This window comes from Pristiophorus japonicus, chromosome 3 (assembly GCF_044704955.1).
Source record: "Pristiophorus japonicus isolate sPriJap1 chromosome 3, sPriJap1.hap1, whole genome shotgun sequence".
In the NCBI taxonomy this organism is placed as follows: domain Eukaryota; kingdom Metazoa; phylum Chordata; class Chondrichthyes; family Pristiophoridae; genus Pristiophorus; species Pristiophorus japonicus.
The window spans coordinates 8,273,535-8,301,453 of NC_091979.1; the positions used below are offsets into that span (position 1 = coordinate 8,273,535).

Consider the following 27,919-nt stretch of genomic DNA (forward strand, 5'->3'; position numbering starts at 1 on the left):
GCCCACGATATAGTCACTGTTGTAACGCGGCAGCCAATTTGCCCACAGCAAACTCCCACAAACAGCGATGAGATAAATGTTTCCAGGTGTTGGTTGAGCGATAAATGTTGGCCAGGGATCAGGAGTGGGAATTACTGTCGGATCTCCTTTCCCGAAACCATAGTCAGATCAATCAGGATAATCTCACTTTATCCGTACCCCTTAGAATCTTGAACGGACAAGGCAGTAAGTGGTCAGTCCCCCCACAGGAACTGCAGGGGTATCAGTGAGCAGATCGGAGCACTGGGAGAGGAGGGAGTGTAATAGGACAGCTATGGCCCGCTCGGCCCAGGTTAATTTTGGAGTCGCTCAGCTCTATATTACAACAGTGACTACACTTCAAAAATACGCCATTGACTGTGAAGCACTTTGGGACATCCTGATACTATTAAAGGCGACATACATGCAAGTTCTTCCTGTAGGTACCCTGACCAGGTCACAAACTAAGCTGGCCAAAAGATTTTTATTTAAGTGTTGCTCAGTTTTCTCCCCGACTCTTGCAGTGAGTGGGCGGGCCTGAGTGTGAGCCTCGACAGAGAGTGCTGGCAGGGGACATCACAATTAAGTCCTATCCTGACCTCAGCCAATGCCCACACGCATTTTCCAGCAGGGTGGGCTGGATAGCAATTGGGACCCCTGACCTTTGCCCTCCATCACCAAGGGGCACTGAGGTTAACCATAGCATCCCTACTTCTGCAGTCATCTAACTTAGCACGGCATTGAGATTCAACTTGGACCTCGTGGATTAGAACTAACACAGGGAGCTGCGCTTGCCCGAGGACCATCGGTGGAAATGGTGGCGATTTCTCTTTTTTGAAGTTGAACGTACTTTTAACAACTTGCAAAGTCTTTAACATGGTAAGACATCCCAAGACGCTTCACAGGATCGTTACCAAAAAACAGATTGACACAAAACCAAAGAATGAGACATTGGGACAGGTGACCAAAAGCTTGGTCAGAGAGGTAGGCTTTGAGCAGCATCTTAAAGGAGGGAGAAGCGGAGAGGATTAGCGAGGCAGTTTCCAAGCTTGGGGCCCAGGCAGCTGAAGACACAGCCGCCAATGGTGAAGTGAAGGAAATTGTAGATGCACAAGAGGCCAGAATATCCACCATTCTGTACAGCTAGACCTAGTGCTGGTCAATCCATTTAAAGGAAATTAGATCTCTTGGAACAATCGCTTCCCAGCAGAAGAAGTTAAAACATTGATGAAATTACAATCTTGCACAAGGTAGAGGTTAGGGTTTAAATCTGTGCTTTGTAGAGTTTCCGGTCCCAGTTAGAGAACAGTTCATGTAGAAACCGGGCCGGAGCAGTTAGTGCGGAAGATCTTCTTTCCGCTGGATTGTCTGGTACCACACTGCGGTGGGGAGGTTTTGGCAGCCCATGTATTCCCGCTTCACTTCTTCTGGGGTCAGAGGTGGGTTGTTGTAGCAGGGTCCTCCATAAATTGTGCTGTTGAGCAGTCCGGGAGAGGACTCGACGATTCCAAGAGTCGAGGGAGCTGCCCACGCAACGTTCTGGGACAAAACACAGAAATCAAAACGTGTTACACATTTCAGAGCGTCCGGACTTCATCCAATAACTCAACAACAACTTGCATTTATATTAGAACATAAGAAATAGGAGCAGGAGTCGGCCATTCGGCCCCTCGAGCCTGCTCCGCCATTCAATAAAATCATGACTGATCCGATCATGGACTCAGCTCCACTTCCCTGCCCGCTCCCCATAACCCCTTATTCCCTTATCGGTTAAGAAACAGTCTATCTCCGTCTTCAATTTCTTCAATATCGCGGCTTCCACAGCTCTCTGACGCAGCGAATTTCACAGATCCATAACCCTCTGAGACAAGAAATTCCTCCTCATCTCAGTTTTAAATGGGCGGCCCCTTATTCTAAGACCATGCCCTCTAGTTCTAGTCTCCCCCATCAGTGGAAACATCCTCTCTGCATCCACCTTGTCAAGCCCCCTCATAATCTTATACGTTTCGATAAAATCACCTCTCCAAAATCTTCTGAATTCCAATGAGTAGAGGCCCAACCTCCTCAACCTCTCCTCATAAGTCAACCCCCTCATCTCCGGAATCAACCGCGTGAACCTTCTCTGAACTGCCTCCAAAGCAAGTATATCCTTTCGTAAATTTGGACACCAAAACTGCACGCAGTATTCCAGTTGTGGCCTCACCAATACCCTGGAAAGCTGAAGCAAGACTTCCCTGCTTTTATACTCTATCCCCTTTGCAATAAAGATACCATTGGCCTTCCTGATCACTTGCTGTACCTGCATACTAACCTTTTGTGTTTCATGCACAAGTAACCCCCCAGGGTATAGCGCCTTCAACATAGTAAAAACTTCCAGAGCCGCTTCACGGACATAAATTGACACTGAGCCAAAGTAGGAGACATTAGGGCAGGTGACCTAATGTCAAAGGAGGAGAGCGTTAGAGAGGAGGAAAGGTTTAGGGATGGAATTTCAGAGCTCAGGGCCAAGACGGCTGAATGAACCACCACTAATGGCGAGGCGAGGGAAGTGGGGGATGCACAAGAGGCCAGAGTTGGAGGAACGCAGAGATCTCGGAGGGTTGTAAAGGCTGAAGGAGGTCACAGAGATCGGGAGGGGTGAAGTCATGGTTAACAATTCACATCAGCCAATCAACAGCACAAGGCCCGAAAGGAGCATTTTTTCAGCAAAGCTCGAATTCCTCTTTGGTTAGGAATTGTGGCGATGGAAAGATTGGTTGGGACAGTGAATTAGACTTTGGTCTTCATCTCTGGGATTTATGTTTGAGTCCAGCCCCAAACGATGCAATCAAAGTCTCCTCTGTGTGCTGGCTATAAGGCTTCACATGAAATGAGTTAGGGTAAGTCTCAATCCCATTTCTACTGAGCTAGGAACAGGAGAAGGCCATTCAGTTCCTCGAGTCTGTTACACAGGAACAGGAGGAGACCCATTCAGCCCCTCGAACCTGTTACACAGGAACAGGAGGAGGCCCATTCAGCCCCTTGAGCCTGTTACACAGGAACAGGAGGAGGCCATTCAGCCCCTCGAGCCTGTTACACAGGAACAGAAGGAGGCCATTCAGCCCCTCGAGCCTGTTACACAGGAACAGGAGGAGGCCCATTCAGCCCCTTGAGCCTGTTACACAGGAACAGGAGGAGGCCATTCAGCCCCTCGAGCCTGTTACACAGGAACAGAAGGAGGCCATTCAGCCCCTCGAGCCTGTTACACAGGAACAGGAGGAGGCCATTCAGCCCCTCGAGCCTTTACACAGGAACAGGAGGAGGCCATTCAGCCTCTCGAGTCTGTTATACAGGAACAGGAGGAGGCCATTCAGCTCCTCGAGCCTGTTACACAGGAACAGGAGGAGGCCATTCAGCCTCTCGAGTCTGTTACACAGGAACAGAAGGAGGCCATTCAGCCCCTCGAGCCTGTTACACAGGAACAGGAGGAGGCCATTCAGCCTCTCGAGCCTGTTACACAGGAACAGGAGGAGGCCATTCAGCCCCTCGAGCCTGTTACACAGGAACAGGAGGAGGCCATTCAGCCCCTCGAGCCTGTTACACAGGAACAGGAGAAGGCCATTCAGCCCCTCAGGTCTGCTCTACCATTTAATTAGATCATGGCTGACCTGCACCTCAACTCCATTCACCTGCAGTTGATCCCTTGATACCCTTACCCAACAGAAATCTATCCACCTCAGTTTAGAGCTTAGGCCTTCAGCCTAAACCTATTATTAATTTGCCACTACTCAGAGAAAGGCAGGATGGCTAGTGGGATAAAAGGCAAAAAAGCACCTTGTTGAGGCACAGTCGAGGGAGTATTCCAAGAACTTCAATTTATATAGTTTGTTTAACTATATAACAAAAGAATCCCAATGTGCTTCAAAGTTCAGGGATCCATGAGGACAATTAGGAGAGGGTACTGAAAGCACAGTCAAAGAGGGAGATTTTAAGGAGGCTTTAATTAACCTTCCTATATCTGATAAAATTAACCTGGAAAAATGTCCCATTTCCCAGTGCAAACATTCCATACCGTCATAACTTTACAGTAAGAAAGATTGTGTTACTGCTTCTACCTTGATGTCCACTCCCAGTTGGATTCACTAATGATTGACCTCAGTCACAAAACACGGATGCCCCTCAGCCAATCAGCATTTTGTTCTCCCAAGAAGGCGACAGAAAACAGTAATAAGAATAAAGCCGGACGGACCACCCGCTTCAGACACAACAACCGCACGCCCAGCCCAGTCGACCCAGCAACATCCTCCTCACCAACATGGGCCAAACTTGGGAGAGCTGTCCCACAGACTGGTCAAGCAACAGCCTGACACAGTCATACTCACAGAATCATACCTTTCACGCAATGTCCCAGACTCCTCCATCACCATCCCTGGGTATGTCCCGCCCCACCCACCGGCAGGACAGACCCACCCGAGGTGGCGGCTCAGTGGTGTACAGTCGGGAGGGAGTGGCCCTGGTGTTATGTAATGATGTGTGTATCGTCCTGGTACCTTAAATGTATCGTAAGCACTATGCCACACCACAGAGGGCGCTGCGGTGGGAAACCCTGGTAGTACCTGTAACAAGGGCTATATAAGGCTGACCACCACACCTGAGAGGCACTCTGGAGCTGAACAATAAAGGACGAAGGTCACAGCAGTTAGACTTACACCAGACCGTGTGGAGTCAGTGATTTGTGTGCTACATACACCACACCTGGGAGTCCTCAACATTGACTCCGGACCCCATGAAGTCTCATGGTTTCAGGCCCAGCCTGGGCAAGGAAACCTCCTGCTGATTACCACCTACCGCCCTCCCTCAGCTGATCAATCAGTACTCCCTCCATGGTGAACATCACTTGGAAGAAGCACTGAGGGTAGCAAGGGCACAGAATGTACTCTGGGTGGGGGACTTCAATGTCCATCACCAAGAGTGTCTCGGCAGCACCACTACTGACCAAGCTGGCCGAGTCCTGAAGGACAAAGCTGTCAGACTGGGCCTGCAGCAGGTGGTGGGAGAACCAACACAAGGGAAAAACCTACTTGACCTCGTCCTCATCAATCTACCTGCCGCAGATGCATCTGTCCATGACAGCATCGGTAGCAGTGACCAGCACACAGTCAGTGTGGAGACAAAGTCCGGTGTTCACACTGAGGACACCCTCCATCGTGTTGTGTGGCTAAATGGGATAGATTCAGAACAGATCTAGCAGCTCAAAATGGGGCATCCATGAGGCGCTGTGGGCCATCAGCAGCAGCAGAATTGTATTCCACCACAATATGTAACCTCACGGCCCGGTATATCCCTCACTCTACCATTACCATCAAGCCAGGGGACCAGCCCTGGTTCAATGAGGAGTGGAGAAGATCATGCCAGGAGCAGCACCAGGCGTACCTAAAAATGAGGTACCAACCTGGGGAAGCTGCAACACAGGACTACATGCATGCTAAACAGCGGGAGCAGCATGCTATAGACAGAGCTAAGTGATCCCACAATCAACGGATCAGATCAAAGCTCTGCAGTCCTGCCACGTCCAGTCGTGAATGGTGGTGGACCATTAAACAACTAACGGGAGGAGGAGGCTCCATGAATATCCTCATCCTCAATGATGGCGGGGCCCAGCACGTGAGTGCAAAAAACAAGGCCAAAGCGTTTGCACCCACCTTCAGCCAAAAGTGCCAAGTAGATGATCCATATCGGCTTCCTCCTGAGGTCCCCATCACCACAGAAGCCAGTCCAGGCAATTCGATTCACTCCATGTGATATGAAGAACTGGATACAACAAAGGCTATGGGCCCCGACAACATCCCGGCTGTCGTGCTGAAAACTTGTGCTCCAGAACTAGCCGTGCCTCGAGATGAGCTGTTCCAATACAGCTCATTATCATCATCATAGGGAGTCCCTCGGTATTGAGGATGACTTGCTTCCACTCTTAACATGAGTTTTTAGGTGGCTGAACAGTCCAATACGAGAACCACAGTCCCTGTCACAGGTGGGACAGACAGTGGTTGAAGGAAAGGGTGGGTGGGACAGGTTTGTCGCACGCTCCTTCCGCTGCCTGCGCTTGGTTTCTGCATGCTCTCGGCGACGAGACTCGAGGTGCTCAGCGCCCTCCCGGATGCACTTCCTCCACTTAGGGCAGTCTTTGGCCAGGGACTCCCAGGTGTCAGTGGGGATGTTGCACTTTATCAGGGAGGCTTTGAGGATGTCCTTGAAACGTTTCCTCTGCCCACCTTTGGCTCATTTGTCGTGAAGGAGTTCCGAGTAGAGTGCTTGCTTTGGGAGTCCCGTGTCTGGCATGTGGACAATGTGGCCTGCCCAGCGGAGCTGATCAAGTGTGGTCAGTGCTTCGATGCTGGGGATGTTGGCCTGGTCGAGGACGCTAACGTTGGTGCGTCTGTCCTCCCAGGGGATTTGTAGGATCTTGCGGAGACATCGTTGGTGGTATTTCTCCAGCGACTTGAGGTGCCTACTACACATGGTCCATGTTTCTGAGCTGTACTGGAGAGCGGATATTACAACAGCCCTGTAGACCATGAGCTCGGTGACAGTTTTGAGCTACAACACTGGCATCTACCCGACAATGTGGAAAACTGCCCAGATATGTCCTGTCCACAAAAACCAGGGCAAATCCAATCTGGCCAATTACCGCCCCATCAGTCTGCTCTCAATAATCAGCAAAGTGATGGAAGATGTCGTTGGCATTGCTATCAAGCGGCACTTACCAGTAACCTGCTGACCAATGCCCAGTTTGGGTTCTGCCAGAACTACTGAGCTCCAGACCTCATTACAGCCTTGGTCCAAACATGGAGTAAAAATAAAACGGGGAAGGTGGCTCAACCGTGGCTGACAAGGGAAATTAGGGATAGTGTTAAATCCAAGGAAGAGGCATATAAGTTGGCCAGGAAATGCAGCAAACCTGAGGACTGGGAGAAATTTAGAATTCAGCAGAGGAGGACAAAGGTTTTAATTAGGAGGGGGGGAATAGAGTACGAGAGGAAGCTTGCTGGGAACATAAAAAGTGACTGCAAAAGCTTCTATAGATATGTCAAGAGAAAAAGATTAGTGAAGACAAACGTAGGTCCCTTGCAGTCAGAATCAGGTGAATTTATAATGGGGAACAAAGAAATGGCAGACCAATTGAACAAATACTTTGGTTGTGTCTTTACTAAGGAAGACAGAAATAACGTTCAGGAAATACTAGGGGACCGAGGGTCTAGCGAGAAGGAGGAACTGAAGGAAATCCTTACTAGCCAAGAAATTGTGTTAGGGAAATTGATGGGATTGAAGGCTGATAAATCCCCAGGGCCTGATAGTCTGCATCCCAGAATACTTAAGGAAGTGGCCTTAAAAATAGTGGATGCATTGGTGATCATTTTCCAACAGCCTATCGACTCTGGATCAGTTCCTATGGATTGGAGGGTAGCTAATGTAACACCACTTTTTAAAAAAGGAGGGAGAGGGAAAATTGGGAATTATAGACTGGTTAGCCTGACATCAGTAGTGGGGAAAATGTTGGAATCAATTATTAAAGATGAAATAGCAGTGTATTTGGAAAGCAGTGACAGGATCGGTCCAAGTCAGCATGGATTTACGAAAGGGAAATCATGCTTGACAAATCTTCTAGAATTTTTTGAGGATGTAACTAGTAGAGTGGACAAGGGAGAACCAGTGGATGTGGTGTATTTGGACTTTCAAAAGGCTTTTGACAAGGTCCCACACAAGAGATTGTTGTGCAAAATTAAAGCACATGGTATTGGGGGTAATGTACTGACATGGATAGAGAACTGGTTGGCAGACAGGAAGCAGAGATTCGGGATAAACGGGTCCTTTTCAGAATGGCAGGCAGTGACTAGTGGGGTGCCGCAGGGCTCAGTGCTGGGGCTCCAGCTATTTACAGTATACATCAATGATTTGGAGGAAGGAATTGAGTGTAATATCTCCAAGTTTGCAGATGACACTAAGCTGGGTGGCAGTGTGAGCTGTGAGGAGGATGCTAAGAGGCTGCAGAGTGACTTGGACAGGTTAGGTGAGTGGACAAATGAATGGCAGATGCAGTATAATGTGGATAAATGTGAGGTTATCCACTGTGGTGGCAAAAACATGAAGGCAGAATATTATCTGAATGGCGGCAGAATAGGAAAAGGGGAGGTGCAACGAGACCTGTGTGTCATGGTACATCAGCCATTGAAGGTTTGTATGCAGGTGCAGCAGGTGGTGAAGAAGGCAAATGGTATGTTGGCCTTCATAGCTAGGGGATTTGAGTATAGGAGCAGGGAGGTCTTGTTGCAGCTGTACAGGACCTTGGTGAGGCCTCACCTGGAATATTGTGTTCAGTTTTGGTCTCCTAATCTCAGGAAGGACATTCTTGCTATTGAGGGAGTGCAGCAAAGGTTCACCAGACTCATGCCTGTGATGGCAGGACTTACTTATGAGGAGAAACTGGATTGACTGGGGCTGTATTCACTGGAGTTTAGAAGAATGAGAGGGGATCTCATAGAATCATGCTTGACAGATCAATAATCTCAGGAAGGACGGTCTTGCTATTGAGGGAGTGCAGCGAAGGTTCTTCAGACTCATGCCCGGGATTTGCGGGACTGAAATATCAAGAAAGACTGGATCAACTGGGCTTGTATTCACTGGAGTTCAGAAGAATGAGAGGGGATCTCATAGAAACATTTAAAATTCTGACGGGTTTAGACAGGTTAGATACAGGAAGAATGTTCCCAATGTTGGGGAAGTCCAGAACCAGGGGTCACAGTCTAAGGATAAGGGGTAAGCCATTTAGGACCGCGATGAGGAGAAACTTCTTCACCCAGAGAGTGGTGAACCTGTGGAATTCTCTACCACAGAAAGTTGTTGAGGCCAATTCACTGAATATATTCAAAAAGGAGTTAGATGTAGTCCTTACTACTCGGGGGATCAAGGGGTGTGGCGAGAAAGCAGGAATGGGATACTGAAGTTGCATGTTCAGCCATGAACTCATTGAATGGCGGTGCAGGTTAGAAGGGCCGAATGGCCTACTCCTGCACCTATTTTCTATGTTTCTATGAAACATAAAATTCTGACGGGACTGGACAGGTTAGATGCAGGAAGAATGTTCCCGATGTTGGGGGAGTCTAGAACCTGGGGTCAGAGTCTAAGGATAGGACCGAGATGAGGAGAAACTACTTCACTCAGAGAATTGTTAACCTGTGGAATTATCTTCCGCAGAGAGTTGTTGATGCCAGTTCGTTAGATATATTCAAGAGGGAGTTGGATATGGCCCTTACGTCTAAAGGGATCAAGAGGTATGGAGAGAAAGCAGGAAAGGGGTACTGAGGGAATGATCAGCCATGATCTTATTGAATGGTGGTGCAGGCTCGAAGGGCCGAATGGCCTACTCCTGCACCTATTTTCTATGTTTCTATGGACAAAAGAGCTGAATTCCAGAGGTGAGGTGAGAGTGACTGTCTTTGACATCAAGGCACCATTTGACCGAGTGTGGCATCAAGGAGCCCTAGTAAAACTGAAGTTAGGGGGAAAAACTCTCCACTGGCTGGAGTCATACCTGGCACAAAGGAAGATGGTTGTGGTTGTTGGAAGTCAATCATCCCAACTCCAGGACATCGCTGCAGGAGTTCCTCAGGGCAGTGTCTTAGGTCCAACCATCTTCATTTGCTTCATCAATGACCTTCCCTCAAAGCCTCCTTGATAAAGTGCAACATCCCCACCATCACCTGGGAATCCCTGACCAAAGACCCCCCCTAAGAGGAGGAAGAACATCCAGGAGGGCACTGAGCACCTCGAGTCTCGTCACCGAGAGCATGCAGAAACCAAGTGAAGGAGAGTGTGGCAAACCTGTCCCATCCACCCCTTCCGACAATCACTGTCTGTCCCACCTGTGACAGAGACTGTCATTCCCATATTGGACTGTACAGTTACCTGAGAACTCACTTTTAAAGTGGAAGCAAGTCTTCCTTGATTTCGAGGGACTGACTATGATGATGATGAACATAAGGTCAGAAGTGGGGATGTTCGCTGATGATTGCACAGTGTTCAGTTCCATTCACAACTCCTCAGATAATGGAGCAGTCCGTGCCTGCATGCAGCAAGATCTGGATAACATTCAGGCTTGGGCTGATAAGTGAAAAGTAACATTTGCACCACACAAGTGCCAGGCAATGACCATCTCCAACAAGCGAGAGTCTAACCACAGACCCTTAATGTTCAATGGCATTACCATCGCCGAATCCTCCACCATCAACATCCTGGAGGTCACCATTGACCAGAAACTTAACTGGACCAGACACATAAATACTGTGACAACAAGACAACAAGAGCGGGTCAGAGGCTGGGTATTCTGCGGCGAGTGTCTCACCTCCTGACTCCCCAAAGCCTTTCCACCATCTACAAGACACAAGTCAGGAGTGTGATGGAACACTCTCCACTTGCCTGGATGAGTGCAGCTCCAACAACACTCGAAGCTCGACACCATCCAGGACAAAGCAGCCACTTGATTGGCCCCCCATCCACCACCTTCAACATTCACTCCCTCCACCACCGGCGCCCCCTGGCTGCAGTGTGTACCATCTACAAGATGCTCTGCAGCAACTCGCCAAGGCTTCTTCGGCAGCACCTCCCAAACCCACCACCTCTACCACCTAGAAGGACAAGGGCAGCAGGTCCATGGGAACACCACCACCTCCACGTTCCCCTCCCAGTCACACACCATCCTGACTGGGAAATATATCGGCCGTTCCTTCATCGTCGCTGGGTCACAATCCTGGAACTCCCTCCCTAACAGCACTGTGGGAGCACCTTCACCACACGGACTGCAGCGGTTCAAGAAGGTGGCCTTAGCCAGCGACGTCTGCACCTTCGAATGTATTAAAAAACATAGCCCCCTCTCTGACTATACTGGGGAATATCCCCCACTTTCTCCCTCACTATATTGAGAAAGAGGGATATTCCCGAGTCTGGGGATATTCCCCAGTGTGGGGAGCGGAGCTGTGTCTCCTGCACTATACGATGCGCAGAGCACCCAGTTCCCTGCAGTGTAGGATGTTGTGCAATGGAGACTCACAGGCAGGGAATAGCACATAAATCCAATGCATATGGGAAAAGAAGCATTTAACTCTTACACTACCAGTTTGTAAAGGAATCTCCAACATAACGCTTAGTCTTGCCACTTACAATGACCCGCATTTGTAACTTTAGCACTGAGCCCATGATGGACTGTAGCGTCAGAACCTGCCCTATTGTAGAGCTCAGTCCCATCAGACACAACGCTCAGCCAATCAGCATGAGACTGGAGAGGTCGAGGGGCACCGCTTTATGCACTATGTATGTTCTTATTTCAGGGAGCAGCACGAACTGGTGCAGGAGGGCGACGGCAGTGAGGAGTGACGTCACCAAGGTCCAGGTCGGTGATTGGAGCGTGGGCAGGTACAGCAGGAGCGGCGAGAGATTGTAGAGGGACGTGATCAGGGCCCAGGAGAGGCGAGGGCCCAGGGGCAGCACGGGCCCAGCCCACACTGTGCGATATGTGAGCGCGCTAGGTCCGTGCAGCAGAGCAGGTCTCCAGTCGTCCTGGTTAACCCTTGCCACTGGACCAAGACCTCGCTCTGTCAAGCCCCGTGTGGTGGCTGGTGTGCAACGGTCACCCCACGTTAAAACAATCCACACACAGGCATCTTCCACCCTTCAAGGTTTAGTTTTGGAATATTAGATCCTTCATTGAAACACCTGTGAACTCATCCTTTTTTGGCGTGGAAGCAAGTCATCCTCGTTTCGAGGGACTGCCTATCAATGAATGAATGACGTTCTTAAATAACTTTAACTGACCTTGAAGAAGTAATCGATGAGACACTGATTGGGTTGAAGCTCTGCCCAAAACTCTGTGAAGCTGGAGGCCCAGGTGAACTCGGAGCCCCTGCTGTTGCTGATCAGGACCACGTTTGGGTGTTTCTTGGAGGACAGCAGTTTCTTCGCCAGTGACCCAGAGTAACTTTGATCGACGAATATTAACACCCTGCGCGCATTGCACCCTTCCAGATCCATCAGAAACTCTCCCACGGTGTACTTCTCCTTCTGGTCAGCCTGGGAATGTAAATCGAGAACACCATCACTCTGTCATTCAAACCCAGATTAACACACAGCACGAGCAACCCCACTTGACTGTACAATATCCTCCAGTGCAGCCTTCGACCACCTGAGGAAAAGAGTGTTCGAAGACCAGGCCCTCAAATCTGCCACCGAGCTCATGGTCTACAGGGCTGTAGTGATACCCGCCCTCCTGTATGGCTCAGAGACGTGGACCATGTACAGTAGACACCTCAAGTCGCTGGGGAAATACCACCAACGATGTCTCCGCAAGATCCTGCAAGTCCCCTGGGAGGACAGACGCACCAACGTTAGCGTCCTCGACCAGGCCAACATCCCCAGCATCGAAGCACTGACCACACTCGATCAGCTCCGCTGGGCAGGCCACATTGTCCGCATGCCCGACACGAGACTCCCAAAGTAAGCGCTCTACTCGGAACTCCTTCACGGCAAACGAACCAAAGGTGGGCAGAGGAAACGTTACAGGGACACCCTCAAAGCCTCCCTGATAAAGTGCGACATCCTCACCGACACCTGGGAGTCCCTGGCCAAAGACCGCCCTAAGTGGAGGAAGTGCATCCAGGAGGGCGCTGAGCACCTCGAGTCTCGTCGCCGCGAGCATGCAGAAACCAAGTGCAGGCAGCGGAAGGAGCGTGCGGCAAACCAGTCCCACCCTCCCCTTCCCTCAACCACTGTCTGTCCCACCTGTGACGGAGACTGTAATTCCCGTATTGGACTGTTCAGCCACCTAAGGACTCATTTTTAGAGTGGAAGCAAGTCTTCCTCGATTCAGAGGGACTGCCTGTGATAACCCTGTTCCCTGTTACCGTATCCTGATATGAACTTTTCCTGTAGTCGGGGTCCCACATTACAACAGTTTACGTCAAGAAGTACGTCACTAGCCGTGATGTGCTTTGGAACATGCTGGGGTCGTACAAGGTTCTGCAGTAATGGGAGTGAAATCTTTCTTTTCCAAAGGCACACTGAGGCAAGATCACCTCAAGCCTTACAATTGGACGATGGATAAGATGTGTCATCAATACATGGAGACCAAAATACAGTATAAACCCTTCCGAAAGGTCATCGGTGATTAATTAAAACATTGACTGTCCGGGCACAAATGAGTTTGCTCGGCGCTTTGTAAAGTAAAGCCATCCCTGCCCGAAAATCAATATCCTTTAAACGCACCTGCCCAAACGACAATGAATTAGTGAGGGAGAGATTACCGAGAAATTAAATTCTGGGGATGCTAGTTATCTGAAGGAATTAAGAAAAAAAATGAGAGCTGATTGCCAGACTGTAATGAATTGACCCAAGCTTCCCTCTGTTCCCTGGATTAGACACTGAGACAAAAAAAAACAGGAATTAAGATGAGATGAAAGTGTTGCTTGTCCAATCTCATCGGAACTCAACCCTTGTATCCACTCGCTTTTGTGATCCACCTAATCCTGCCCCTGAAAAGGTGCATTAGATGGGTCACCATTCAGCTTCCTCTACGCCGCACACAGATTGACAAATAAACACGAAACAAAGGTCCTTTCATACTCCCACTGCTGTTGGTGGCCCTCAGCACAGGCTGCCTTTTTAAAAAATAAACCTTTTCATTACCTGGAAGTGAATACCTCGGGGGGGCACGGGCTGGATAATGGAGGCTGAGAGAAGGAATGATGTTATCTCCCAGGGACTTGAGCACAAAAGTCTAGGCTGACACACCAGTGCAGTACGGAGGGAGTGCTGCACTGTCGGAGGTGCCGTATTTCGGAGGAGACGTCTGCTCTCTCAGGTGGACAATAAAGATCCCCTGGCACTCTTTCGAAGAAGAGAAGGGGAGTTCTCCCCGGTGTCCTGGGGCCAATATTTATCCCTCAATCAATATCACTAAAACAGATTTATAAGAACTTAAGAAATAGGAGCAGGAGTCGGCCATACGGCCCCTCGAGCCCGCTCTGCCATTTAATACGATCATGGCTGATCTGATTATGGACTCAGGTCCACTTTCCCGCCCGCTCCCCATAACCCTTTATCCCCTTATTGTTTAAGAAACTGTCTATCTCTGCCTTAAATTTATTCAATGTCCCAGCTTCCACAGCTCTCTGAGGCAGCAAATTCCACAGATCCACAACCCTCTGAGAGAAGAAATTTCTCCTCATCTCAGTTTTAAATGGGCGGCCCCTTATTCTAATATCTGGGTCATTGTCACATTGCTGTGTGTGGGAGCTTGCTGTGCACAATTTGGCTGCTGCGTTTCCTACATTGCAACAGTGACTACACTCCAAAAGTACTTCATTGGCTGTAAAGTGCTTTGAGACGTCGGGTGATCGTGAAAGATGCTATATGAATGATAGTCTTTTCTTTCAGCCAGCCAAAGTGAGACTGCGGGCATCAATGTGAGCTCTCCCTGTACCGGAGACAAGTTTTGAGGGGACCCAGTAGCTGGATACAGTGGAGCCCAGCCAATGAAGAACTTTTGGAGTGTAGTCACTGTTGTAAGGTATGAAACGGCGGCAGCTTATTTACGCACGGCAAAGTCCCACAAACAGCAATGTGATAACGACCAGATAATCTGTTTTTTAGTGATATACTCGCTTTGGAGGCAGTTCAGAGAAGGTTCACTCGGTTGATTCCGGAGATGAGGGGGTTGAATTATGAGGAAAGGTTGAGTAGGTTGGGTCTCTACTCATTGGAATTCAGAAGAATGAGAGGTGATCTAATCGAAACGTATAAGATTATGAGGGGGTTTGACAAGGTGGATGCAGAGAGGATGTTTCCACTGATGGGGGAGACTAGAACTAGGGGGCACGATCTTAGAATAAGGGGCCGTCCATTTAAAACTGAGATGAGGAGAAATTTCTTCTCTGAGGGTTGTAAATCTGTGGAATTCGCTGCCCCAGAGAGCTGTGGAAGCTGGGACATTGAATAAATTTAAGACAGAGATAGACAGTTTCTTAACCGATAAGGGGATAAGGGGTTATGGAGAGCGGGCGGGGAAGTGGAGCTGAGTCCATGATCGGATCAGCCATGATCGTATTAAATGGCGGAGCAGGCTCGAGGGGCCGTATGGCCTACTCCTGCTCCTATTTCTTATGTTGGTTGAGGGATAAATATTGGCCAGTACACTGGGGAGAACTCCCCTGCTCTTCTAGAAATAGTGCCAACATTTTTTTTAAATTAATTTCCAGAATATGGGCGTTATTGGACAGCATTTATTGCCCATCCCTAATTGCCAAAGATAGCAATGTCAACTGAGGTTGTGACAACTGAGTGGCTCGCTGGGCCATTTTATATGGCAGTTAGGAGTCAACCACATCGCTGTGGGTCCGGAGTCGCATATCGGCCCAGACCGGGTAAGGACGGCAGATTTCCTTCCCTACTGGTCACCACTGCTGATACAAGCTTTTAAGAAGAAAAGACTTAGGAGCAGGAAAAGGCTCTACGGCCCCTCATGCCTGCTCCGCCATTCAATAAGATCATGGCTGAACATCGATCTTAAGTCCACTTTCCCGCCCGATCTCCATATCCCTTGATTCCTGATTTTAATTCCTGAATTTAAATTCCCCAGCTGCTGTGGTGGGATTTAAACTCATGTCCCCGGAGCATTAGTCCAGGGCTCTGGATTACGAGTCCAGAGTAACCTTTATGCTACCGTCCCCCGATAGTTACGTCCAACATTCCCTATAAGATGGCATGGCCACGTAGCTCTCTGCCAGTTCCATGCATCATCATCATCATCATTGTAGGCAGTCCCTCAGAATCGAGGAAGACTTGCTTCCACTATGATGTGCAAAATTAAAGCACGTGGTATTGGGGGTAATGTACTGATGTGGATAGAGAACTGGTTGGCAGACAGGAAGCAGAGAGTCGGGATAAACGGGTCCTTTCCAGAATGGCAGGCAGTGACTAGTGGAGTGCCGCAGGGCTCAGTGCTGGGACCCCAGCTATTTACAATATACATTAATGATTTAGATAAGGGAATTGAGTGTTATATCTCCAAGTTTGCAGATGACACTAAGCTGGGTGGCGGTGTGAGCTGTGAGGAGGTGCAGGGTGACTCGGACAGGTTAGGTGAGTGGGCAAATGCAGTATCATGTGGATAAATATGAGGTTATCCACCTTGATGGCAAAAACACAAAAGCAGAATATTATCTGAATGGCGGCAGATTAGGAAAAGGGGAGGTGCAACGAGACCTGGGTGTCATGGTACATCAGTCATTAAAAGTTGGCATGCAGGTACAGCAGGTAGTGAAGAAGGCAAATGGTATGTTGGCCTTCATAGCTAGGGGATTTGAGTATAGGAGCAGGGAGGTCTTACTGCAGTTGTACAGGGCCTTAGTGAGGCCTTACCTGGAATATTGTGTTCAGTTTTGGTCTCTTAATCTGAGGAAGGACATTCTTGCTATTGAGGGAGTGCAGCGAAGGTTCACCAGACTGATTCCCGGGATGGCAGGACTGACATATGAGGAGAGACTGGATTGACTGGGCCTGTATTCACTGGAGTTTAGAAGGATGAGAGGGGATCTCATAGAAACATATAAAATTCTAATGGGACTGGACAGGTTAGATGCAGGAAGACTGTTCCTGATGTTGGGGAAGTCCAGAACCAGAGGACACAGTCTAAGGATAAGGGGTAAGTCAGTTAGGACTGAGATGTGGAGAAACTTCTTCACTCAGAGAGTTGTTAACTTGTAGAATTCTCTACTGCAGAGAGTTGTTGATGCCAGTTCATTGGATATATTCAAGAGAGAGTTAGATATGGCCCTTATGGCTAAAGGGATCAAAGGGTATGGAGAGAAAGCAGGAAAGGGTACTGAGGGAATGATCAGCTATGATCCTATTGAATGGGGATGCAGGCTCGAAGGGCCGAATAGCCTACTCCTGCACCTATTTTCTATGTTTCTAAAAATGAGTCCTTAGTTGGCTGAACAGTTCAATACGAGAACCACAGTCGCTGTCACAGGTGGGACAGATAGTCTTTGAGGGTAAGGGAGAGTGGGACTGGTTTGCCGCACGCTCTTTCTGTTGCCTGCACTTGGTTTCTGCATGCTCTCGGCGACGAGACTCGAGGTGCTCAGCACCCTCCTGGATGCTCTTCCTCCACTTAGGGCGGTCTTTGGCCAGGGACTCCCAGGTGTTGGTGGGGATGTTGCACTTTATCAGGGAGGCTTTGAGGGTGTCCTTGAAACGTTTCCTCTGCCCACCTGGGGCTCGTTTGCCGTGTAGGAGTTCCGAGTAGAGCGCTTGCTTTGGGAGTCTCGTGTCGGGCATGCGGACAATGTGGCCTGCCCAGCGGAGCTGGTCGAGTGTGGTCAGTGCTTTGATGCTGGGGATGTTGGCCTGGTCGAGGACGCTAATGTTGGTGCGTCTGTCCTCCCAGGGGACTTGTAGGATCTTGCGGAGACATCGTTGGTGGTGTTTCTCCAGCCGGGACTGGCTTTTGCAATGGGCTGCGGTGCCACTTAAAGGAGCTGCGCACCCCAAAAAAAATTATGGGGAACATTGGGGGAACTACATGACGACAGACAGGGCCTTGGTCTCATCCAAAAGAAGGCACCTTCTGTACTGTCCCCGGCTGGATTTTGTGCTCAAGTGCCTGGAGTGGGACTCGAACCTACAGTGACGTTGCGAGGAACTAGCAGAGTGACACTCCGAGGAGTTAGGATCTCAGGGTTGAGTTAAATACCTACAATTCCGTTGTTATTGACGTCCCAGAGGAGCATGGCCCCGTCATTTCTTGTGGGGCTGTTGAGGTACAGGACCAGAGAATCGGCGCAGTTGACGGCACGGCAGATGTAGGAGATGTGACTGCGGATCATCACTTTCTCCGTGGCTGGGTAGATGTCCTCAGTCTCCTCGTCCACTGGAAGGAATGAAAACAATGAAAGTATCAAGACCCCGGATCCCCCTGTGTGTCAAACGATGAAAGTATCCAATATTTGCCCCTCAACCAACACCACCAAAACCTGACTGTGTGTTCATTTAGAAACATAGAAAATAGGTGCAGGAGCAGGCCATTCGGCCCTTCGAGCCTGCACCACCATTCAATAAGATCATGGCTGATCATTCACCTCAGTACCCCTTTCCTGCTTTCTCTCTATACCCCTTGATCCCTTTAGCCGTAAGGGCCACATCTAACTCCCTTTTGAATATATCGAACAAACTGGCCTCAACAACTTTCTGTGGTAGAGAAACATAGAAAATAGGTGCAGGAGTAGGCCATTCGGCCCTTCGAGCCTGCACCGCCATTCAATATCATGGCTAATCAGAATTCCACAGGTTCACAATTCTCTGAGTGAAGAAGTTTCTCCTCATCTCGGTCCTAAATGGCCTACCCCTTATCCTTAGACTGTGACCCCTGGTTCTGGACTTCCCCAACATCGGGAACATTCTTCCTGCATCTAACCTGTCCAATCCTGTCAGAATTTCATATGTTTCTATGAGATCCCCTCTCATTCTTCTAAATTCCAGTGAATATAAGCCTAATCGATCCAGTCTTTCTTCATATGTCAGCACTGCCATCCCGGGAATCAGTCTGATGAACCTTCGCTGCACTCCCTCAATAGCAAGAATGTCCTTCCTCAGATTAGGAGACCAAAAGTGTGCACAATATTCCAGGTGTGGCCTCACCAAGGCCCTGTACAACTGCAGTATGCCCTCCCTGCTCCTATACTCAAATCCTCTCGCTATGAAGGCCAACATGCCACCACATTCTGTGTGTGGGAGCTTGCTGTGTGCAAATTGGCTGCCGCGTTTCCTACATTACAACAGTGATTACACTTCAAAGGTGTAGACTACGCTTCATTGGCTGGTAACGCACTTTGGAATGTCCTGAGGTCGTGAAAGGCGCTGTATCATTCCTATTTATCTTCCCCTATTTCTCTCACTCGCTCTCCCTTTCTCTCCTTCAAATATTTATCCAATTTCCTTTCGAGAGTTGCTGCTGAATCAGCTTCCACTTACCTCCACTGGTTATATTTACCGGTATAGAGCGTGGTGTGCCTGTATTTACCGGGAAGGGTTATATTTACCGGTATAGAGCGTGGTGTGCCTGTATTTACCGGGAAGGGTTATATTTACTGGTATAGAGTGCGGTGTGCCTGTATTTACCGGGAAGGGTTATATTTACCGGTATAGAGCGTGGTGTGCCTGTATTTACCGGGAAGGGTTATATTTACTGGTATAGAGTGCGGTGTGCCTGTATTTACCGGGAAGGGTTATATTTACTGGTATAGAGTGCGGTGTGCCTGTATTTACCGGGAAGGGTTATATTTGCCGGTATAGATCGTAGCGTGCCTGTATTTGCCAGAAAGGGCTATATTTGCCGATATAGAGCATGGCGTGTCTGGATTTACCGGGAATGGTTATATTTGCCGGGATAGAGCGCAGTGTGCCTGTATTTACTGGGAAGGGTTATATTTGCCTGGATAGAGCGCAGTGTGCCTGTATTTACCGGGAAGGGTTATATTTGCCGGGATAGAGTGCAGTGTGCCTGTATTTACCGGGAAGGGTTATATTTGCCGGGATAGAGCGCAGTGTGCCTGTATTTACCGGGAAGGGTTATATTTGCCGGGATAGAACGCGGTATGCCTGTATTTACCAGGAAGGGTTATCTTTGCCGGGATAGAACGCAGTGTGCCTGTATTTACTAGGAAGGGTTATATTTGCCGATATAGAGCACGGCATGCATGTATTTACCGGGAAGGGTTATATTTGCCGATATAGCGCGGCATGCATGTATTTACCGGGGATCTGTCCATCTCCTGCGAAGAAGGTTTTGATGTTCTCTGTGCGGAAACCGTTTCTCCGCAACATTCGGTAGAAGTGCAGCACGTTGTACACGTGTCGCTGGTATGTGAGGTGCTCCTTCCAACCCCCTAAAATCCAATGAGAAAGGAGAAATAAGGAGACATATTTGTAGGCAACAGCCAATCGCATTTCTGCAACACTTGTCCCACACCGAGAGCCCTAGACACAGAGTGTTAGCCGTGGCTCAGTGTGTTGCACTCTCGCCTCTGGGTCAGAAGGTCATGGGTTCAAGTCCCACTCCACAGACCTGTGCACAAAATCCAGGCTGACACTCTCAGTGCAGTACTGAGGGAGTGCTGCACTGTCAGAGGTGCTGTCCTTCAGATGAGACATTAAACCGAAACCCATTCTGCTTTCTCAGGTGGATGTAAAAGATCCCATACCTATTTCGAAGAAGAGCAGGTGAGTTCTCCCCGGTGTCCTGGCCAATATTTATCCCTCAACCAACATCACTCAAAAACAGATTTGGGGGAATTATCACATTGCTGTTCCCCTCTCTCCATCCCACTTTCCCTCCCTCTCTAGCTCTTTGGCTCCCCTCTCTCCCTGTCTCACTCCCTCCCTTTATCATAAGAACACAAGAAATAGGAGCAGGAGTCGGCCATTCGGCCCCTCGAGCCTGCTCCGCCATTCAGTAAGACCATGGCTGATCTTCTACCTCAACTCCACTATCCACATATCCCTTAGTTCCCAAAAATGTATCATCCTCTGTCTTGAATATACTCAACGACTGAACATCCACAGCCCTCTGGGGTAGAGGATTCCAAAGATTCACAATCCTTTGAGTGAAGAAATTTCTCTTCATCTCAGTCCTAAATGGCCTACCCCTTATCCTGAGACTGTGACTCCTGGTTCTAGACTCCCCAGGGGAAAACATTTTCTCAGCATTAACCCTGTCAAGCCCTTAAGAACATTATGTGTTTCAACTAGATCACCTCTCATTCTTCTAAACTGTAGGGAAAATAGGCCTGGTCTACTCAATCTCTCCTCATTCGGGGGCAATCCCCTCATCCCAGGAACCAGTCTAGTGAACCTTTGTTGCACTCCCTCTAAGGCACATCTCCACTGACACCTGGGAGTCCCTGGCCAAAGACCGCTCTAAGTAGAGAAAGTGCATCCGGGAGGGCACTGAGCACCTCGAGTCTCGTCGCCGAGAGCATGCAGAAACCAAGCGCAGGCAGCGGAAGGAGCGTGCGGCAAACCTGTCCCACCCTCCCCTTCCCTCAACGACTGTCTGTCCCACCTGTGACAGGGACTGTGGTTCTCGTATTGGACAGTTCAGCCACCTGAGAACTCACTTTTAGAGTGGAAGCAAGTCTTCCTCGATTTCGAGGGACTGCCTATGATGGAAGGCAAGTATATCTTTCCTTCGGTAAGGAGACCAGAATTGTACACAGTACTCCAGGTGTGGCCTCACCAGTGCCCTGTATAATTGCAGTAAGTCTTCTTTATTCTTATACTCTAATCTCTTTATAACAAAAGCTAACATACCATTTGCTTTCCTAATTGCTTGTTGTACCTGCATGTTAACTTTCTGTGATTCATGTACAAGGACACCCAGGTCCCAGTCTCTCGCCATTCAAATAATATCCTGCTCTTTGTTTTTTCCTACCAAAGTGGGTAACTTCACACTTCCCCACATTGTATTCCATTTGCCATGTTCTTGCCCACTCAGTCAACCTGTCTATATCCCTCTGCAGACCCTTTGCATTCTCCTCACAGCTTACTTTCTCACCTAATTTTGTATCATCAGCAAACTTGGATACGTTACACTCAGTCCCTTCATCTAAGCCATTAATATAGAGTGTAACTAGCTGAGGCCCAAACACTGATCCTTGCAGTACCCCGCTAGTTACAGCCTGCCAATCCGAAAAAGTCCCGTTTATTCCTACTCTCTGTCCATTAACCAATGCTCAATCCACACTAATATATTACACCTAATCCCATGAGTCCTAATTTTGTATAATAATCTCTTGTGTGGCACCTTATCGAATGCTTTTTGAAAGTCCAAATACACCACATCCACTGGTTCCCCCTTATCCATCCTACTAGTTATATCTTCAAAAAACTCCATCAGAGTTTTCAAGGGCAATTAGGGATGGGCAATAAATGTTCGCCCTGCCAGCGATTCCCTCATCCCGGAATGAATAAAGAAAAGATTTGTCAAACATGATTTCCCGATCACCTCTCGCCCCATCCCTCTCTCTCCCGCTCTCATTCTCTTTCTTCCTCTCTATGTAACCTCTCCCTTCGCCTCTCTCTCACTCTTTCTCCCCTTCTCTCTCTCCATCCCTCCCTCTCTCTCACTCTCCTGCTCTCTATCACCCGCTCCCCCTATTTCCCTCTCCCTCTCTGTCCCCTCACCCCGTCCTCACTCTCTCTCTCATCTCGCTCACTCCCTGTGTTTTCTTTCTCCCTTCTCACTCTCTTTCTCCCTCTTACTCTCTCCCACTCTCTCTCTCTATTCCCCTCTCTCTCCCCCACTCCGCTCCTCTCTCCCTCTGCTCCCTTTTCACTCATAAGATATAGGAGTAAGACTAGGCCGCTCGAGCCTGCTCCGCCATTCAATAAGATCATAGCTGACTATCTCCCGCTCTCCCTTCTCAGTCTTTCCCTACCTCCCTCCCTCACTCTCCCTCACTCCCTCAATCTCTCTCACTCTCTCTCACTCCCTCACTCACTCTTTCCCTCCCTCACTCTCTCTCACTCCCTCACTCTCTCACTTCCTCACTCTTACTCACTCACTCCCTCACTCACGCTCCCTCCCTCACTCATTCACCCTCGCTCCCTCTCTCACTCCATCACTCTCACTCCCTCACCCTCACTCACTCACTCTTTCCCTCTCTCACTCTCTCTCTCACTCCCTCCCTCCTTCACTCACTCCCTCGCTTACACACACACCCACACACATCTCACCAGATAGCAGCACTCCGTGGTCACATGTCTGGTACATGCGGCAGGATTTCCGTGACGATAGCTGCTGCCGATGACACCGGCGTGTGTTTTTATTTAACTCACAGTTGGCGACGGCAGGGTTGGGGCTGGTGATGGTGAGAGGCCGTGGACATGCCGCAAAACCCGTCTGCTCTGGAGCAAGAAAACAAAACGTTACTTCGGGGCGATTCCTTCAAACCATGATCAAGTCTGACGGAGTGGGAATGGGAGAAAGTCCCTTAAGGCATTTAAATCCTTGACCTGACTTCAAAGCTGTGGCTGAGATTTAATCCCACACTGAAACTTGGGAATGGAGGCTCAAAGTCTGTCTCCCCTGAAATATTAAAGGGCAATTTTAACCGAAGTCGCCCATCGGGAAACTGACGGAATCGGGTGGAACACTGGTTTTACATCCCGCCCGATTTTACATACAAATTAGGAACAGGAGTAGGCCATTCGGCCCCTCGAGCCTGCTCCGCCATTCAGTGAGATCATGGCTGATCTCCTACCTCAACTCCACTTTCCTGCACTAACCCCAAATCCCTTAATTCCCTTAATATCCAAAAATCTATCGATCTCTGTCTTGAATATAGTGAACGACTGAGCCTCCACAGCCCTCCGGGGTAGAGAATTGCAAAGATTCACCACCCTCTGAGTGAAGAAATTTCTCCTCATCTCTGTCTCAAATGGCCGACTTCGTATTCTGAGACTGTGACCCCTCGTTCTAGACCCTCCAGCCCGGGGGAAACATCCTCTCAGCATGTATCCTGTCAAGCCCTCTAAGAACGTTGTATGTTTCAATGAGATCACACCTCATTCCTCTAACTTCCAGAGAATATGGACCCATTCTACTCAATCCTACCTCACAGGACAGCCCCCTCATCCCAGGGATCAATCTTCGCCGGGGTCTTCTGAAAACCGGCGAGAAAATAAAAAAAACCATGCAGTTCAAATGATCTGCTCATCCAGAGAGGCTCAATGAACTTATACAGACAAGCGTAGATCTTTGTTACACCCCCTCTCTGTTGAGGCCAATATTGGGCAGGCTGTTCCACCCGATTCCATCCGGTGACTTTGATTACCCTCATTCTTCCTTTGCCAAACTTGGTTCATAAAAAGGATGTGTCAATGGCTGTAAAACATTCAATGGGATAAAAACAGAACATGCTGGAAATCTCAGCGGGTCAGGCAGCATCCGTGGAGAGGAAGCAGAGTTAATGTTTCGGGTCGCTGACCCTTCGACAGAACTGGAGAGTGTTCGGAAAGAACGGATTCTTAACCAGCACTGAAAGGGGGAGGGGAAGACCATCTAACCCGTGGTGTACCTGCCATTACCATTTGAATTTGGGCCATCGTCCCTTCTGTCTCTCTAATCTCTCCTGCCTTCCACCCTATCACAGACCTTCCCCTTGGTTCTTTCCTCCCCTCCCCCTTTCAGTGCTGGTTAAGAATCCGTTCTTTCCGAACACTCTCCAGTTCTGACGAAGGGTCAGCGACCCAAAGCGTTAACTAATGCTACTTCCTCTCCACAGATGCTGCCTGACCCGCTGAGATTTCCAGCGTTTTCTGGTTGTATTCCCAGGTTCCAGCCTCCGCAGTATTTTGCTTTTGTCTTCGATGGGATAGATCAGGTGAATCCCGATTATTACTTCGAAGTTAAGCAAGGAACCAGGGTGAAAGGAAATGAGTCAAATGGGAATGTTTCACAAGGGCTCATTCACAGGGCACACCCTCAACTGTTTGGAGGGCAACTCAGGGAATTGTGGAATCCTCCAATGATTTTCCATTCGTCAATTCAATCATGGGGATCATACCATCACCTCCCAACTGGTGGACGACCTGCTCCAAGATCCTGTATTTGTCTGATTTACCCTAAAGGGGGAGAAATGTTTGGAGTAATCTACTGAGGAATAATTAGAGGCAAAGTGTTCATCAAAAGTACAATGAAGTACCACGTTGGGAGAGTTAGTGTACGAGAGAGATGGGAGTGTTTGATGGGACAGTGTAGAGGGAGCTTTACTCTGTATCTAACCCCGTGCTGTACCTGCCCTGGGAATGTTTGATGGGACAGTGTAAAGGAAGCTTTACTCTGTATCTAACCCGTGCTGTACCTGCCCTGGGAGTGTTTGATGGGACAGTGTAGAGCGAGCTTTACTCTGTATCTAACCCCGTGCTGTACCTGCCCTGGGAGTGTTTGATGGGACAGTGTAGAGGGAGCTTTACTCTGTATCTAACCCCGTGCTATATCTGCCCTGGCAGTGTTTGATTGGACAGTGTAGAGGAGCTTTACTCTGTATCTAACCCATGCTGTACCTGCCCTGGGAGTGTTTGATGGGACAGTGTAGAGGGAGCTTTACTCTGTATCTAACCCCGTGCTGTATCTGCCCTGGGAGTGTTTGATGGGGCAGTGTAGAGGGAGCTTTACTCTGTATCTAACCCCAAGCTGTACCTGCCCTGGGAGTGTTTGATGGGACAGTGTAGAGGGAGCTTTACTCTGTATCTAACCCGTGCTGTACCTGCCCTGGGAGTGTTTGATGGGGCAGTGTAGAGGGAGCTTTACTCTGTATCTAACCCCCTGTACCTGCCCTGGGAGTGTTTGATGGGACAGTATAGAGGGAGCTTTACTCTGTATCTAACCCGTGCTGTACCTGCCCTGGAAGTGTTTGATGGGACAGTGTAGAGGGAGCTTTACTCTGTATCTAACCCCCTGTACCTGCCCTGGGAGTGTTTGATGGGACAGTGTAGAGGGAGCTTTACTCTGTATCTAACCCCCTGTACCTGCCCTGGGAGTGTTTGATGGGACAGTGTAGAGGGAGCTTTACTCTGTATCTAACCCCGTGCTGTATCTGCCCTGGGAGTGTTTGATGGGGCAGTGTAGAGGGAGCTTTACTCTGTATCTAACCCCGTGCTCTACCTGCCCTGGGAGTGTTTGATAGGACAGTGTAGAGGGAGTTTTACTCTGTATCTAACCCCGTGCTCTACCTGCCCTGGGAGTGTTTGATGGGACAGTGTAGAGGGAGCTTTACTCTGTATCTAACCCCCTGTACCTGCCCTGGGAGTGTTTGATGGGACAGTGCATAGGGAGTTTTACTCTGTATCTAACCCCCTGTACCTGCCCTGGGAGTGTTTGATGGGACAGTGTAGAGGGAGTTTTACTCTGTATCTAACCCGTGCTGTACCTGCCCTGGGAGTGTTTGATGGGACAGTGTAGAGGGAGCTTTACTCTGTATCTAACCCGTGCTGTACCTGCCCTGGGAGTGTTTGATGGGACAGTGTAGAGGGAGCTTTACTCTGTATCTAATCCCGTGCTGTACCTGCCCTGGGAGTGTTTGATGGGACAGTGTAGAGGGAGCTTTACTCTGTATCTAACCCCGTGCTGTACCTGCCCTGGGAGTGTTTGATGGGACAGTGTAGAGGGAGCTTTACTCTGTATCTAACCCGTGCTGTACCTGCCCTGGGAGTGTTTGATGGGACAGTGTAGAGCGAGCTTTACTCTGTATCTAACCCCGTGCTGTACCTGCCCTGGGAGTGTTTGATGGGACAGTGTAGAGGGAGCTTTACTCTGTATCTAACCCCCTGTACCTGGCCTGGGAGTGTTTGATGGGACAGTGTAGAGGGAGCTTTACTCTGTATCTAACCCCCTGTACCTGGCCTGGGAGTGTTTGATGGGACAGTGTAGAGGGAGCTTTACTCTGTATCTAACCCCGTGCTCTACCTGCCCTGGGAGTGTTTGATGGGACAGTGTAGAGGGAGCTTTACTCTGTATCTAACCCCGTGCTGTACCTGCCCTGGGAGTGTTTGATGGGACAGTGTAGAGGGAGCTTTACTCTGTATCTAACCCCATGCTGTACCTGCCCTGGGAGTGTTTGATGGGACAGTGTAGAGGGAGCTTTACTCTGTATCTAACCCCGTGCTGTACCTGCCCTGGGAGTGTTTGATGGGACAGTGTAGAGGGAGCTTTACTCTGTATCTAACCCCATGCTGTACCTGCCCTGGGAGTGTTTGATGGGACAGTGTAGAGGGAGCTTTACTCTGTATCTAACCCCCTGTACCTGCCCTGGGAGTGTTTGATGGGACAGTGTAGAGGGAGCTTTACTCTGTATCTAACCCCCTGTACCTGCCCTGGGAGTGTTTGATGGGACAGTGTAGAGGGAGCTTTACTCTGTATCTAACCCACTGTACCTGCCCTGGGAGTGTTTGATGGGACAGTGTAGAGGGAGCTTTACTCTGTATCTAACCCCGTGCTCTACCTGCCCTGGGAGTGTTTGATGGGACAGTGTAGAGGGAGCTTTACTCTGTATCTAACCCCGTGCTCTACCTGCCCTGGGAGTGTTTGATGGGACAGTGTAGAGCGAGCTTTACTCTGTATCTAACCCCGTGCTGTACCTGTCCTGGGAGTGTTTGATGGGACAGTGTAGAGGGAGCTTTACTCTGTATCTAACCCCCTGTACCTGGCCTGGGAGTGTTTGATGGGACAGTGTAGAGGGAGCTTTACTCTGTATCTAACCCCCTGTACCTGCCCTGGGAGTGTTTGATGGGACAGTGTAGAGGGAGCTTTACTCTGTATCTAACCCCATGCTGTACCTGCCCTGGGAGTGTTTGATGGGACAGTGTAGAGGGAGCTTTACTCTGTATCTAACCCCCTGTACCTGGCCTGGGAGTGTTTGATGGGACAGTGTAGAGGGAGCTTTACTCTGTATCTAACCCCCTGTACCTGCCCTGGGAGTGTTTGATGGGACAGTGTAGAGGGAGCTTTACTCTGTATCTAACCCCGTGCTGTACCTGCCCTGGGAGTGTTTGATGGGACAGTGTAGAGGGAGCTTTACTCTGTATCTAACCCCGTGCTCTACCTGCCCTGGGAGTGTTTGATGGGACAGTGTAGAGGGAGCTTTACTCTGTATCTAACCCCGTGCTCTACCTGCCCTGGGAGTGTGCGCTAAAGGTGATGGATTAAGGAAGTCACCAACCTACACAGCGGAGCCTCTGCTCTTTGCCCCCGTCCTTCTGTCCCACCACCAGCGGTACGAAGTGTATCTCGCACAGCCCCACGAGACGCTCCTCTCTG

At 49.3% G+C, this 27,919-nt stretch overlaps 1 protein-coding gene across 1 annotated transcript; it reads right to left on the reverse strand.

Annotated features, from left to right (window-relative positions):
• Nucleotides 1–228: 228 nt before the first annotated feature.
• Nucleotides 229–27,857, reverse strand: LOC139256766 (uncharacterized). The gene is made up of 6 exons (XM_070874291.1): nt 27,822–27,857; nt 22,837–23,007; nt 19,857–19,988; nt 17,802–17,974; nt 11,863–12,117; nt 229–1,557 (listed from the first exon to the last, which is right to left on the reverse strand). The coding sequence occupies exons 2-6, from the start codon at nt 22,871–22,873 to the stop codon at nt 1,354–1,356; spliced, it is 801 nt and encodes a 266-aa protein (XP_070730392.1). The 5' UTR covers nt 22,874–23,007; nt 27,822–27,857; the 3' UTR covers nt 229–1,353.
• Nucleotides 27,858–27,919: the final 62 nt, after the last annotated feature.

Excerpts from the sequence above, each read along its gene's own strand:
- LOC139256766 (XM_070874291.1), bottom strand. The coding sequence starts at position 22,873 with ATGTACCAGACATGTGACCACGGAGTGCTGCTATCTG. Across the intron at positions 12,118-17,801 it reads ACGTCAATAACAACGGAATT|GCTGACCAGAAGGAGAAGTA; the intron begins GTAGGTATTTAA and ends TTACATTCCCAG. Across the intron at positions 1,558-11,862 it reads TCATCGATTACTTCTTCAAG|AACGTTGCGTGGGCAGCTCC; the intron begins GTCAGTTAAAGT and ends GTTTTGTCCCAG.